This window comes from Plecotus auritus (genome assembly GCF_963455305.1).
Source record: "Plecotus auritus genome assembly, chromosome: 5".
NCBI classification, from domain to species: domain Eukaryota; kingdom Metazoa; phylum Chordata; class Mammalia; order Chiroptera; family Vespertilionidae; genus Plecotus; species Plecotus auritus.
Window position 1 is genome coordinate 167,664,856 of NC_137776.1, and position 16,249 is coordinate 167,681,104.

Sequence of the window (16,249 nt, forward strand, 5' to 3'; positions counted from 1 at the left end):
ACCCTCTCTGGAGAAGAAACCTGGGTTCCCCAAGATATGTGATCAGTACCGGGACCCTGCCAGCAGGCGAGGGGATCCCAAGGCAGGTGCTGGGCGTGGAGGCCACGGGGGCATAGACTACCAAGGAGACAGAAATGAACCCTGCTTGGCCCCGGAGGATGGCTGGTTAGTCAATGACGGGTAAGATTCCTCAAGGAAGGAACAACCTAAGACAGGCACAGTCGCAGAGGGGCCATCAGGAGAGAACTTGGGGGTTAACAGAGGTGGGGCATAGACCCTCACCCCCCTAACCTTACAGGGGCCTGAATCCTAGCCCCTTCTGAGGGAGGTCTCCTGCCCCATGGCTGCTTCGCGCTTCCCACGTCCAGCTCAGATCGGGAACCAGGGAACAGAAAGTGACTTGGACCAGCTCAGATTGGGGCCTAGGCAACAGACAGAGACTTGACTGACAGCAGCTGCCCTATATCTAAATCCAACTTAGCATCGGGAATGCTCAGGGCCTACTCAAGAATGCAAATAATCCTTTCCACTAATATTTACAGGGTAAACTAAGATTGTTGGTAGAGTATTAAATTTGACAGTAAAAAAGTAGTCAAGTTTTCAGATTAATTTAAATTGGCTAATTGAAATAAGTGAATATTCAAGAAAATTTAATTGTACTGGACAAAAAGTTGTTCCTAAAGTATTAACTAAAATTTCTATTGGTAGTTCATCTCGTGGTAAAATTGCTTAACATGCAAAGAACCTAAAGCAGTCATATTTTTGTGCAAAAAATTAAAATTTAAAGTTATCAAAGACTGCATTATAAAATTTCCAAAAGCCTCCTAATAATTAAATCAAAAAAGGGAGGATAGTGGAGTAATATTATGTAAGGAAAAAATATCCTGAAAGAAAATTACATCTAGAAAAATTTTTACTTTGAAAATTAATTTTCATTTATAATGCTATCAGCAAGACACCCATGAAAAACACACATGGTATCAAAATAGGCCAAAGGAAAATCATTTGGGCAAAAAATAAAAAGGATCCCAAGTAAAATTTATAGAAAAGATTCCTTTATTAACTTTTGGTCGAGAATATGTTTGTATATTTTCAGAAAACAACTCCAAGACCATGTGGACTCCTGCAACAGAAGAGGAATTGACAGGTCTGCTCCAACCACGAAGACAAGAGGAGAAAAGTCTAGAGATGGAAGACGCTGCAGTCCGCAGCTGTGCGTCGCTGCAGGTTGCCCAGGACCAAACCAGAGAGGGTCGGACCTGCACTGCCACCATCCAGATATCATTGCTGACGTATACATATAAGGAACTGTTTGACACTGAAAGGGACTCACAACTGTTTGACACTGAAACTGGGACTCAGAACTGTTGGACATTGAAATTGGGACTCAAACATTTTTTTTTCTCTCATACATTTATTTCTAGTTTGCAGATGCAAGATTTTCTTTTAAGGAAAGAAACGGGGGAGATGCCGGAAACCGATCATTGTCCCACTAATAGATGTGGAAATGCTCTGAAAGGTTGGAGCTAATCACTCATTGTTTAGTTGAGACATTGGTAGTTGAAGCAGCCTCCACCTGTTACTCCTATGTAAATTTCTGTTATTGGAATTTCCTGCCTAAAGGTTATGGGCGTATCCCATAGTCTCAATAAAAGGGATTGCAAGGCCAGAGCAAGGGGTAGTCCTCCCACTAGAGGTGGGCTCCCGCCTGGCCCCCCAATATTTCCAAATTAATACTTTTCTAGTCTCTCTCTTCATTTGTGTGCGGCCTTCTCCAGAACCTGAACCCTGAACTGGAACCCTGAACCACGCGGGACGTGAAAGGGGTTCCCACATCTGGCGCCCAACGTGTTAAGGGATCACAGGAACTTACCTCACTCTTTATGATGCTTTCTCTCCTTTTAGACCATCAGAGCACTTCCCTTGGAGCTCTCTGTGTCTGTCTTTCTGTCTGAACCTAGTGTAAAGGTTTGGGTTTAGGATGCTCTTGATTCCAGGCCAAGAAATATTGGGGGGAGGGGGAAGAAGCACAGAATATTCATAAGAGTTTGTTGGTACCCTGCATTCTAGTTTCCTTCCCCCATCTACCTGCTACCATTTAGTTTCAGGATCCTCAGAGAACTGCTCCTTGCCTTCTAAGCTAGAGTCCCGAATTGCATTCAGAGGGAGAAACAGGAAGGTATGTGTTTACTTCATCTTGACCTCGACTGGAATCTGTCTCCTGACTTTTGCTCTCTCCCTTCTTTAGAGGTTGCTCCTTTTCGATACCCCTTTATTGGCTTTTCCTGTTTGATGGACTTTAAATATTAGTGTTCCTCTGGTTTCATCTTGGGTAATTCCCTCACTCTATTCTCACTCTCTACTTAATGCCAACCATGTTCATTACTTAAATTATTCAATATATGCAAGTATGTCACAAGTTTCTATCTCCAGCCTGATCTTTCTCATTAATTACAAACTAGCATATCCAACTGACTCCTTGGTATCTCTTCTTATATATCTCAAAGGCATGATAATTTCAACATGTCTAAACACAACTCATGATTTACCCTTCAACCCCCAAACTTGGTCCTTTTCAAGTAATACCTGTGTCAATTGATGACACTATCAGCCTTCTTTGGCATTTAACAGTCACCTTTGACATCTTCATCTCTCTCACGAAAGGAATGGTCAAGTACTAATTGAATAGCCATCAAAAGTTTATTATGAGTATTTTTATTCAGCAAATGATTGATGAGCACTTGGTCCTTCACAACAGTATGCGCCCAATGTCTTCTCTGTGCCAGACCTTGAGCTAAGCCGTGGGGAGACAGTGGTAAATGAAATTGATCCAGTCCTGGCCTCAATGAGCCCACAGACTAGTGAGCAACATTAAACAAGTAAACCCACAAATGACTATGATTACAAATTGTGATATATGCTCTTAATAAAAGAACCAGCAAGACAGAGCACAACATCTTCATGGAACTAAAAGAAATCTTGTGTTCCTAGAGTAAAAAAATATAAAGGGTGAGCAATCCTATCTAATAAAGAGGGAGTATGCTAATTGACCATCACTCCGTCACAAAGATGGCTGCACCCACAGCTGAAGCCAAGTTCCCATAAGGAGCCTTAATGAGCAATCAGCAGGGACCTGAGGCTATACCCTCCCCCGCCCCCGTAGGGCTTGACAGGGGACTTCAGGTTGCGCCCCCCACCCTGGCATCAGGCCAGGGGACCTGAAGCCATGCCCCCCACCCGGTGGGGCTTGATGGGAGACCTCAAGGTGCGCTTCCCGTCCTGGTGCTGGGCTAGGGGACCTCAGGCTGCTCCCCCCGCCCCAGCGCCAGGCCTGGGGACCTCAGGCCACACCCCCACCAGGTGGGGCTTGACAGGGGACTTCAGGCCACGCCCCCCACCCCAGCACCAGGCCGGGGAACCTCAGGCACACCCTCTGCCCCAGCACCAGGCCAGGGGACCTGAGGCTGCGCCCCACTGCCTGGTGGGGCTTGACAGGGGACCTCAAGGTACACCCCCAGTGCTGGGTCGGGGGAACTCAGGCCATGCCCCCTGCCCAGGGGGGCTTGATGGGAGACCTGAGGCTGCACCCCCCTGCCAGTGGGGCTTGACGGGGGACCTGAGGCTGTGCCCCCTTCCCAGTGCCAGGCCAGGGGACCTGAGGCTGCGCCTCCCCCCGCCCCCCGCCAGTGGGGTTTGACGGGGGACCTCAGGCCATGCCCCCCACCCAGCAGGGCTTGACAGGGGATCTCAGGCTATTTCCCCCACCTGGCAGGGCTTGACAGGGGACCTCAAGGCATGCCCCCTGCCCTGGTCTGGGCTGGGGGACCTCAGGCCATGCCCCCCATCCTGGCGCTGGGCCAGGGGACCTGAGGCTACATCCCCTGCCTGGTGGGGCTTGACAAGGGTGGGACTGGCCAGGTCTGGATCTAGCCCAATGGGGGCAAGGGCCGGCTGGGTCTGGGTCTCACATGATTTTGAGGTGCATGTGGGTAGGCGGGGACTTGACTCTGGGTCCCGTGTGCACCCCAGACTCTGACAGGAGGAAGGTTTTCATATACATTTTATTAATTTTCTTTCATCTCTGACACTTCTATTATAGAGAAAGGGCAAAGAGCAATATTAAATTACTTCCTCTAATTAATCCCCTTTTAATGTGCACAAATTTCGTGCACCAGGCCACTAGTAAGATTATAAAAGTCCTTGCATGTTATCTTAAAGACTTGGACTTCAGGGTAATAAAAAGCCACTAAGGGATTTTAACATGATCAGATTTTCCTAAAGCACAAATCTGGTCATGTAATCATCCATTCAGGAATTGGCTGTGTCAGAGGTGGTTTTACCCTCTCTCAAATATATTCCTCTTTTTTTAAAAAAAATATATTTTTTTATTGATTTCAGAGAGGAAGGGAGAGGAAGAAAGAGATAGGAACATCCATGATGAGAGAGAATCATTGATCGACTGCCTCCTGCACACCCCACACTGGGAATTGAACCTACAACCCAGGCATGTGCCCTGACTGGGAATCGAACCAGGACCTCCTACTTCATAGGTCGATGCTGGCTGGGCTAATATATTCCTCTTTTTAACAATACCAGAAAAGGGTCCCTTGCCCGAGACTCTATCAAAGTAATGATTGTAATTAGTGCTGGCCGAGGTAGAAGCTAATCCACATGGAAGAATATTCCATTCACAAATAACTAACTTTAGTATTGCCTATTCTATATAAAACACACTTATATTTACATTTGCTCATTGTTTTTCACAGCACCTTTATATAACATTAGAAATTCGTGCAAGGGGCTCAGCCCTCGCAGCTCCGGCTTCGTCTGGAAGGTCATCCAGAAGGACGTCCGGAAGGACATCCAGAAGATCATTCAGCTGTTTGGTCTAATTAGCATATTACGCTTTTATTATTATAATATCGCTGTAACTATTGTAACTCTTATTCTGCTGCTAGTGAGATTCCTGCCCAGGTCCCATCTTGGGCCTTTTCCTGACATCTGGGTCATTTCTAATCTTTTTCAGTGCCCCTGTCTGGTCCATGTCTCATTCTGAAACAATTTGCTCAGTTCCTTGTGTCAAAGCTGATATGCTAATTACAGAGTGTGTTCAGACCCTGCAAGCCCTCCTAGTTCACTCTTTGAAGAAAAGATCTCAGCTATTTCCATAACTCTGGTTATTCCTGTTTATATTTGGTATCACACATATCATAGCTAAGTCAAGAGGCAGATAATTAGCACTACTCTCACACAAAATCCAGCTCTTCTCTAATAAAAGCCTACTATAAAATGTCACTTCAAAATGACTCTGAAATCACCAGGAAATGAATGTGGTATTTGGGTTGGGAAGGTTGAGGTATCGAAATAGAAAAATAATTACTTCTAGCTGCTAAGAAAGCTTCCTGGTCAGCTCTCCCCTGCTCCCCCAAAACTCAGGGCTTGTCTCCATCCCCCACTATCAAACACCTCTTGGCAGCAACACCTGGCATCAAATTGTCCCCTTGCTCCATCACCAGAATTTTGGTGTGTGGTTACTGCTAGTCTCTTTAAATGTAGGTTACACATCCAGGAGCACATAAGGAGCCCACAATCTAAGGCAGTGGTTCCCAACCTTCCTAATGCCGCGACCCTTTAATACAGTTCCTCGTGTTGTGGTGACCCCCAACCATAAAATCATTTTCGTTGCTACTTCATAACTGTAATTTTGCTACTGTTATGAATCGTAATGTAAATATCTGTGTTTTCCGATCGTCTTGGTTGACCCACAGGTTGAGAACCGCTGCTGTAGAGCCTAAGACCATCGGAAAACACAGATATTTACATTACGATTCATTAACAGTAGCAAAATTACAGTTATGAAGTAGCAACGAAAATGATTTTATGGTTGGGGGTCACCACAACACGAGGAACTGTATTAAAGGGTTGTGGCATTAGGAAGGTTGGGAACCACTGAATTCTAAGGGAACAAACAGTTTAAGAGTTAAAGCATCTAGAATTCAACATCCAATACTAAACCTTCTTAGGACTTTCATATTTTGTTTTTGATTTTGTGGTTGTTTCTAAATGTATTTTTATTTATTTCAAAGATCAAGGAAGAGGGAGAGAAAGAAACGTCAGTGATGAGAGAGAATCACTGATCGGCTGCCTCCTGCATGCCCCACACTGGGGATCGAGCCCGCAACCCGGGCATGTGCCCTGACTGGGAATCCAACCATGACCTCCTGGTTCATAGGTTGATGCTCAACCACTGAGCCACACCGGCTGGGCAGGTTTTTCATATTTTGAAATTTGTCAAGTGGGTTAACCTTCTCTATTCAAAATCCTCTCTTCCCTGCTCTGGAAGTGGAGATAGGCAAGTGAGGAGGTACAAACAGAGGCAGGAAGAAAGGAAGAAAAAATAAATTAAAAGAAAAAAAAGGAGAAATAAGAACTAATCCTACTTTTCTTGTGGGATTTGATTTTCACTGAAAACAATGTCTCCCAAAGTATGGTCATCCTACAACCTTTTTCAGAATTTCTTGGGGATCTATCACAAATGCATTATCAGGACCTCACCCAGAGCTACTGGATCTGGGAATGGAGGCCCCACTCTGCATTTTAAACAAGCAGTATTTTTATACAAGTTAAAGATGTAAAACAACTAGTATAAATTGTCTCCGTAATTGTTAGATATTTATAAAGCAATATACCTCATTGCTCATGTTGTTTCTTCTTCATAATTTTCACAAGTGGTACTTCTCAAATAAAATGATTAGTGTAAAGCTGATAGATTTATTAGGTCACTGAATCACTATTATAAACCCCCAAAATACAAAATTATAGGAATCTTTGCCCTTGTGAAGTCAATCATCCAATGAAGAAAAACACCACAAACACATAAAGTCTCCACTGATGTATGGCTGGTACACTGGCATAGTGTCTGTGTACTTAGAAAAGCAAGGTTGGCGGTGGGTGAATCAAGCAGGCGGTGGATGCCTTACTCAGGAAGTCAGGGAGATTTAACCAGGAGTTTGGGAGAAGACAGGCGAATCGGGGAGCCACCACCATGTGGCAGAACAAGCTCCAGGGAAGAAGACAGGAGGAGGAGGGGTGCGCTTCCAGGGCACCTGTGTGACACGGAGCAAGCCTCTTAACTTCTCTTTGCTTCTGTTTTCTCCCTTGCATCCTCCGTTATTTCTTTGTTTCCTTACGCTCCCACCTCGTCTGAGAGAGGATTTAAGGGCAGAGAAGACGTCCACGTTTCTTCCAGCTCTAACATTCACTGATTCTAAGTTTATTCAAGTTTCCTCCTGGAACGAATGTGTGATGACTGCAGCCCAACACTTCTCACAGCCATAAAACACACGTACAGAAAATAGCACTAGATGCAAACTGGAGTCTACTGTTGCCCACAGGCAAGGACTCTGCACCCGTATCTCACAGCTGTAGGATGATGGAGCGAGCCATCCAGTCAGTGTTCTAAGGGTGAGTGTATGGTCCAGCATTTCCCTGTGAGCCCTGCCAGGGGTGAGCTCCTGGTAAAAATGGAAGGAACCCAGTCAGAGACTTTCATGGGTTTGATGTGATGATATTTTGTCCTGCAGTTTTTTCATAGCATCTTTGACTTCCTTGTTTCTTAAACTGTAAATTATGGGGTTCAACATAGGGGTCAGCACACCATAAAGCAAAGAGATGATTTTATCGGTCTGTTGGGAGCCTGATGAAGAAGGCTTGAGGTACATGGAGAGGGCGGCCCCGTAATACAAGACCACCACAGCCAAGTGGGCCCCACAGGTAGAGAAAGCCTTGTTTCTCCCCTCCGCGGAGCTGATTCTCAGAATCGTGGACAGGATGGAGACGTAAGAGATGCAGATGAGGAGCATTGGGATGGGCAGGAGGAGCACGCTGACCACCAGCATGGTCACGTCCATGAGCAGGGAGCTGGTGCAGGCCAGCTTCAGCACCGCCAGGATCTCACAGGTGAAGTGGTCGATGAGATTCCCGCACAGGGGCATCCGCAGAGCAAAAGTGGTTTCCAGCAGGGCAGTCAGGCAGCCTGTCGCCCAGGACACAGTGGCCAACTGCACACAGACCTGCCTGTTCATGAGGAGGGGGTATCTCAGTGGGTTGCAGATGGCCACACAGCGGTCATACGCCATCACGGCCAGGAGCACACACTCCGTGGAGCCCATGGCCAGGGACAGGTACATCTGTACAGCACACCCAGAAAAGGTGATGGTTTTCTGGGATGACAGCAGGTTCACCAGTAAAGTGGGAATAGAAGCAGATGTGTAACAGATATCCATGAAAGAGAGGTTTCCAAGGAAAAAGTACATGGGGGTTTGAAGGCGTGAATCTAGGATGGTGATTAAAATAAGAGTGCTGTTTCCCAACAGGGTGATCAAATACATCACAAGGCTGAAGGCGAAGAGAACGATCTCTAACGTTGGGTATCTAGAAAAACCCTCCAGGAAAAAAAAGCTCCAAATGGTGAGGTTTACTGCTTGCATTTCCTTATTTTTTTTTTTTCCACCTGTAGCTACCCTAGGATTATTCTCTTCATTTCATCTGAGAACATAAAGAGATGGATAAAGTATAAGGTTCTTTTAGTTAGGAAAACACTTTCAAACTTATCTTCACTATAATAAACACAATTTTACCACAGAGAAATCACAGGATACTGGATCTACTGTTCTAAAGGAAGAACAATGTGATCTACATAAAAAGTTGATGGTTCCACAATGAAATTTAGAAAAGAGTGAATTTGAAAACAAGAATCAACATATTTACTATTTAACCTCAACTCATAATCCTATCCTTGACCCACTGTAGGTTTTCAGTAAAGTTTTGATGGAAATATGAATCAACACTGAATAAGTTATTGAGCACAAATTAGGAAAGTAAGCCAGAAAATGAGGCAAATAAAGCACATTTGTACAATAAACACCGGTAATGATCTTCACTGGATGGGAGGAATGTTGAGAGAAACAAATGAATTTTAAACTAACACCTATGAAGTTCCAGGTCTAAGTTAACTCTGTCCTTTCCAACTAACAGTTTGGAGGTCTATATACTTGTTCCAAAAATGATGGCCCTGTTTGAAGCATTGCAGATACTTGTCTTGATTATATTTAAGAGCCAGTTCCCAAGTCACACAAAATAACCCACCTCGTTTAAAAACTGATACAGCCCCTGTACAGTTCATTCCTTATTAAGACCTATACTTTTGTGAGTATGCAAACAGATCTAAAAATTACACCCAGGCAATGCTCGTATTAACACTCAGGAAGATCCAGGGAATGCAGAAATTAAACTCCCTGCTTAAATTATCTTAAAAATCTCTTTGAAAAGATTATAGATCACCAGATTATAAACACAACACTTGAGGTTTTATTTATTTTGACATTTCACAATACTAACCAAAAAAATTACTAAGCCTCCCTTGCTTTTGCAAGGATGTTGCTCTTTATCACCTTCTATCTTTTTCCTTTCCCCACTAGTTCTTTCCTTGCTATTTTCAAACACACTTGTTCTTACAAAATACACTTGTTCACTGTCATGCTACATGTGTTAACTGCCACCCTATTTTTGCTCTCCCTTTCATAGACAAACTCCTCAATTACATGGTTTATCTTAATACTTCAGTCTTCACTTTCTCACCACTGACGTTTTCCCCCGTTTCTCCATTTCAATCAATGTTATCATTTGTCTCCCCGTTCTCCAGATTTTAAAAGTACCGTAGATGGGGCACAATATTCTTCACACAGTTTTCATATATTACAGGATTCTTGTGACTTACATTATTATCTTTGACTTCTGTTCCACAGTCTCTCATCTAGCCTATTAGCCGGTCCTTTCATTTCTGTTTGTGTGTTTGCTGTAGTCATCAGTCCCTGAGCAGCTTACACTGTAGGTCCAAACACTATCAGTAACACGGATACCTTGTTTAGTGGTCCAGGGAATACTTGTCCGTGTTAGTTCCCTCTGTGGTACTTAGGCAGCAGAGTGTTTGCTTTTCTTGCTAAAAGTTTCATTTTTCTACATCACAGTAGTTACTTCTTATTCATCTGTTAGATTATTTTTAGGGATTTCTCTGTCAAATTTTCTACTTAACAAATTCTCTATAAAAATCTTAATATATTATTGTAAGAGATTATTTTAAAGAAACTTTAAAAAAAATTTTTGTGCTGCTCTTAAAACTAGCAAAGGAAACACAATTTGCACTGGCCAGGTGGCTCAGTTAGTGGAAGCAGTGTCCCATACACCAAAAGGTGTAGGTTCGATCCCCCGTTGAATGTGTATGAGAGGCAACACTCTCTTTCTCCTTCCTTTTTCTCTCTCTAAAAATCAATAAAAACATATCCTTGGGTGAGGATTTTTAAAAAAGAAAACACAATTTATTTTTTTTTAGAATGAGAAATCAGCCCAGTTGTCTGGGACTTGATCTTTTTTATTGTTTAAAAATAGTAGCCAAGAAAAATTGGTCCTCTGACCTAAATTCCCTGTCACCCACTCCAAATCTTGTTTTAAGATGCACTTCATAAAGTTAGCTAAGTACAAGAAAGGATAAATGCATCCACGTTAAAAATGTTAAACGTATTACGTAAAAATCAACAGTGCAATTCATTTCTTTCAAAAGTATTGACTGTTGCCTTCCTAACTAAAAATATCAAAGGATAGCAACTGAAATACTATGTAAATTTAAATCCTCTGTTGTTTTGGGGAATACCGACTGTCCCTGAACAATTTAAAGTTCAGCAGCTATATATTACAGCAGTTTGAAACTTCAGATCCTTCAGGGATAATGTCCCAAAGATCCAATTATATCAAACTTTTAAAAGTTAAGATGGAGAGGGAATGAATTACCCCAAAAGAATTTCAAAGAACGCATAAAAATAAAGTCTTCTTTCCTTCCTATCCATCCCAGCTATATCAAGATTGTTTTCCTTCAATGATTGCACTATAGAATATTTAACAGTATATAGAGAATAGATATCCCTAGAATTCTAAGATATATATTGTTTTATTTTTGAAACTGACTCCCTAGTTTTCAGAGATCACAGAAAGAAAATTTACTCTTTAAACTACTTGCCCCAACAAGTAACCAGAAATTTTATCCAATATGCACCTATGGAGAGGGCCTTAAAGCAATGAACCCTCAGTAGCAACGGACACCTAATATCCAGATACTGGGGTGTGTTTTTTTATTAATATATTTTTATTGATTTCAGAGAGGAAGGGAGAGGGAGAGACAGATAGAAACATCAATGATGACAGAGAATCATTGATAGCTGCCTCCTGCACGCCCCCTACTGGGGATTGAGCCCGCAACCTGGGCATGTGCCCTTGACCAGAATCAAACCTGGGACTCTTCAGTCCACAGGCCAAGGCTCTATCCACTGAGCTAATCGGCTAGGGTCGCATACTGGTTTCTAATACAATTCTCAAGTAAAAGAAAACCCAGAGATAAACAACCCAATCAAAAAAATGGGCAATGGACCTAAATATATACTTTTCAAAAGAGGACATAAGGAAGGGCAAGAGACATATGAAAACATGATCAAAGTCACTAATCATCCGAGAGATGCAAATCAAAACGACAATGCGGTACCATCTCACACCTGTCAGAATGGCTATCATCAACAAATCAACAAATGACAAGTGCTGGTGAGGATGCGGAGAAAAAGGAACCCTCGTGCACTGCTGGTGGGAATGCAGACTGGTGCAGCCACTGGGGAGAACAGTATGGAGTTTCCTCAAAAAACTGAAAATGGAACTCCCATTGACCCAGTGATCCCACTTCTAGGAATATATCCCAAGAAACTAGAAACATGAATCAGAAAGGATATATGCACCCCTATGTTCATAGCAGCACAATTTACAATAGCTAAGATTTGGAAACAGCCTAAATGCCCATCAGCAGATGAGTGGATTAAAAAACTGTGGTACATCTACATAATGGAAGTAAAAAAGGAATTCTTACCATTACCGCTGCAGTAAAAAAGGAATTCTTACCATTTGCAACAGCATGGATGGAATTGGAGAGCATTATACTAAGCGAAATAAGCCAGTCAGAGAAAGATAAATATCACATGATCTCACCCATTTGTGGAATATAATGAACAAGATAAACTGATGAACAAAAACAGATCCAGAGACAGAGAAGCATCAGTTAGAACGTCATACCTCAGAGGGAAGGTAGGGGAGGGTGGGGGTAAGGGGGAGAGATCAACCAAAGGACTTGTATGCATGCATATAAGCCTAACCAGTGGACACAGACACCAGGGGGGTTAGGGCATGAGTGGGGGGGGCAATGGGGGGGATAAGGACACATATGCAATAACTTAATAAATTAAATAAAAGAAAAGAAAAATAAAAGAAAATCCAGTTCCTTCGAGAAATGGCCATTACTAAGGCTTAGAGCACCTTACCACACTAGAACGTAAGAAGTATGCAAAGAATGATAGGGGTACTTCAGAAGCCATAGATGCCCCTGGATGAGGCTCCCATTGGCCAAATCTGAGACTGATTACTTTGAGTATCAAAATGAATAATGGTAAAAGTGGATTACAATCCATTAAATAAAGTAAGAATGCATGAGTTCTTGGAAGGAGGGAAGGGAGAAGGAAGGTTCTTCCTTACAGTAGGATGCCAAAAAATACAGAAATTGGTGTAGAAAAGCATCATTCGAGGTTAAAGGTTGTTGCAGTACTAGCTTTTCATAGGTGAAATGTTATAGTAGACAAATTTAAGTATCACCGTTATCATAGGTAAAAGCTGAATGGGAAACAGGATATTTCCATGGTGTCCAAGTATCTCACCCCAAACTACTTACTAATTTCCAAAACAGGATAGCAGCTTTAAGCGGAGAAACCTGGGGGATAACCACCTCCACATTACCGATAAAGGCACAAGTTGACTGCAGCTGCCTTCTGATCAGATGCCCTGAGGACACAACCTCACTTCTGCGGTATTCCTATCAAAGGACATTGCCTGCCCTGGCCCGCCTGGCTCTGTGGTTAGAGCCCCGCCCCCAAGGGTGGGTTCTATCCCTGACCCCAGTGGGGGTGTGTGCGGAGGCAACCGATCCATGTCTCTCTCTCACATGATGTTTCTCTCTCTCTCTTTCTCTCTCCCTCTCCCCCCTTCCCTTCCTCGCACTGTCTGTGAAAAAAAAAAAAAATCCTCAGGTGAGGATTAATTAAAAACAAAACAATCAAACAAAAAAAGAAAAGAAAGAAACAACAGCAACAAAACCATATTATCTGAATCTGATCATGAGGGAAACCAGACAAAATTAAATTGAGGAATTTTGTGCACAATAACCAACCTATAGCTCTCCCTAACTCGTACCCCCAAAAATCAAAATCAGGAAACAAACGAACAAACAAGCTAAGGAAATGTTCCAGGAGACTGAAGACCCAGCACTGGGTATTATTAAGCCAGGAAAACATGAGCTCCAGAGAGGACATTAGGACAAAAGACAAAAATCAGATACTTCAGGAAAGTAGACCAAGCCTGAGTATGGGCTGTGGATTAGGCGATAACACTGCACCACGACATTTCCTGAGCTTCAGAACTGTGCTGCCGTGTTATGTCAGACAATGTCCTTGTTCTTAAACACCCAAGTACTTAGTGTTAACGGGCAAAATGTCCCCAGCTTACCCTCCAAAGTTCAATAAAACCTCCCGGAGGGGAGAGGGCAGCAGACTTGCACGTGGGGGCTCGCCCTGTGGGTCGCCCCTTCGCGCCTCTCCAGGACTCGCCGAGTGAGGCACGGGGACCCGGGCCCGGTCCCCCAGGCGTCCAGGGGCGGCTGTGCAATGGGCACCACCTTCCCCACCGAGCACGTGAGCACGCACCCGCCGCGGTACCTGTGCGTCCCGGGCCTGTGCGAGGCCTCAGCCTCCTGCCCCTCCGCTCTGTCCCCCAGGTGATCGTCCGGTTTCCAGCAGCAACGTGTCCAAGGGCTGCTGGGCGCCGAGGCCGCGGTGCTGGTGCGCCCCAAGCAGACCCTCAAGGGGAAACTCACCCACCACCGGACCTCCCAGCTCAGAGTACTGAGTGAGGCTTCCACGGAGTCGGGGCGATTGTGCGGGAACAGGATTGAAGCGGATGTACGAGGGCCTCACGCTTCTTTGTCATGACCTCCCTGTATAGCTGGTACCGAGGGGACCGGCCCAACTCGCCGCCGCCACCGCTGATCACGATGTTGGGAACTATCGAGGGCGCAGCTGCAGGAATCAACTCCTCACGTGGTCTGGACCGGATGCGGGGGCCTGGCGGTGCTCCAATAGGGAACACGTGGGCTGTCTGGCAGACCCTGAGGAATGAGGGCCTCCAGGCTTTCTGCATGGCACTTTCCCCAGCCCGGCCGGTCCCCTGGGACGTAGCCATCATGTTCCTCATCTACGATGAGGTGGGGAAGCTGCTCAGCAAAGTGTGGAAGACAGACACCCGGGCGCCTCCAGACCAGCCCGCACAGCCCTCTTCTCGCCATTCCAGTGCAGTCGTCCTAAAGCTCAGTGCTCACAATAAATCCCTCCCATCACTAGGCAACAAGAATGTTGCTAGAAGATTGATACTAAGACATTAAATAGAAATAACAGGCAGTGATATGGAAGAAAAGGAAATAAAATTATCACTTGCAAACTATATGATTTTACATCCAAAGGGAATAAATTAAAACTGTTTCACAGCAAGAGTTTAGTAAAGTTGCCTAATAAAAAGATGAATAAAATTCAATAATTTTCTAACAGCTAGTTGAAACATAGTGACCTGAAAGATTCCATTATCCATTACATGAAAATTTTGAGGTAGTAGAATGACTCTAACATAGTGCAGATATGAAGGGAACAATAAAATGTTATAGCAGCAATGTTATAACCAATAAACTAAATGAATCCTAATGTAAAATTTAGAGTGCAACTCTAAACACGTATTATTTTGATCAATAAACAAAAATTTGTAATTCTTGTAAAGATGGTAGAGATGAAGGGTGGGGTGTGCAGGAGGCTGCCCTTCAGAATCATTTCTCCCCAAACCAAGCAAAATAACCTAACCTCAGCCACTTCACCTTTCAAAAGAGTGGCATCTCATCTCCTGGTTATGTGGCTTTTATTTAGAAAAACACCTCAGGAGGTCTGTTCTATTGTGAAAGCAGGGCCTGGGCTCATTCAAATGGGAAAAGATTGTAACAGAGATAATGCAATTATTCTATTTACTAATGAAGTTATAAAATTTTAAAGTTCACTTCTGGCTTCTTTAGAAGGGCTTGGGACACTGGGAGAGAGGAGAGTAAAGGTATTAGGAAGACAGGAGAAGGCCTAGAAATCTTGAGGACTAAAAAGAATACAGAGAAACTAGCCAATGAGAAATACCTAATAGCAGGGAAGGCTAAGGGTCTATAAAAATAGTGTTATCTCATGGAATTTTAGGTTGTTGGCTGGTCTTAGCTATTCTCTACTCCCACTATTACTCCCCAAAATGCAATTAAAATCATAAACACAACCATCTTGGGTAACGGAGCTTTGAATCTTAGAGGAACAGTAGTTATCAGAATGGAGAACTATGGGTACAGGGGATTTAAGGAAATCTGTCGAATCATTACTTGATCACTAAGCTGAGCAGCGGCTTCAGTGGGCATATAAAGAATTGAGACTTTACAGAATTAGTTCAGGAAGTAAAAAAAGAAAGCAGCCATTCTGGAATGGGAGGGGAATATGATTTCTAGATTTGTCACACATTAAACAGTAAAGTATGGCCCATATTTAATGATAGAAGGGTCGCCCGTTGGTGTGGCTCAGATGGTGGAGCATCAACCTATGAACCAAGAAGTCACGCTTTGATTCCTGGTCAGGGCACATGCCTGGGTTGTGAGCTCAATCCCCAGTGTGGAGCATGTAGGAGGCTGCCGATCAGTGATTCTCTCTCATTATTGATGTTTCTCTCTCTCCCTCTCCCTTCCTCTCTGCAATCTATAAAAATATAAATTTTAAATGTTTTTTTAAAAAGCCCTCAGATTTTATACATTTTAGGATAGAATTAAGTGAGCACAAACATATAGAGGGGCCCATAAAGGCTTCTCCCAAGATGACTCAAAAAAGACTCCAAGCACACTCTGGAATTAATGGTGAATCAGCAGAGGTAGCTAAGCAGAGGCAGGCAGTCGGCCCTTTTTGGTTTTTCAAGTATAACTAGCCAAATACCTCAGAAGCTAAACTCTTTTCCTAGAGAACCAGTAGAAATCAATACACGACTTGGGAAGAAC

At 43.6% G+C, this 16,249-nt stretch overlaps 1 protein-coding gene across 1 annotated transcript; it reads right to left on the reverse strand.

Moving 5' to 3' along the window:
* Positions 1-7,538: 7,538 nt before the first annotated feature.
* OR2K2 (olfactory receptor family 2 subfamily K member 2) lies at positions 7,539-8,489 on the reverse strand (the record flags this gene model as incomplete). The annotated part of the gene is made up of 1 exon (XM_080669455.1): positions 7,539-8,489. The coding sequence occupies one exon, from the start codon at positions 8,487-8,489 to the stop codon at positions 7,539-7,541; it is 951 nt and encodes a 316-aa protein (XP_080525581.1).
* Positions 8,490-16,249: the final 7,760 nt, after the last annotated feature.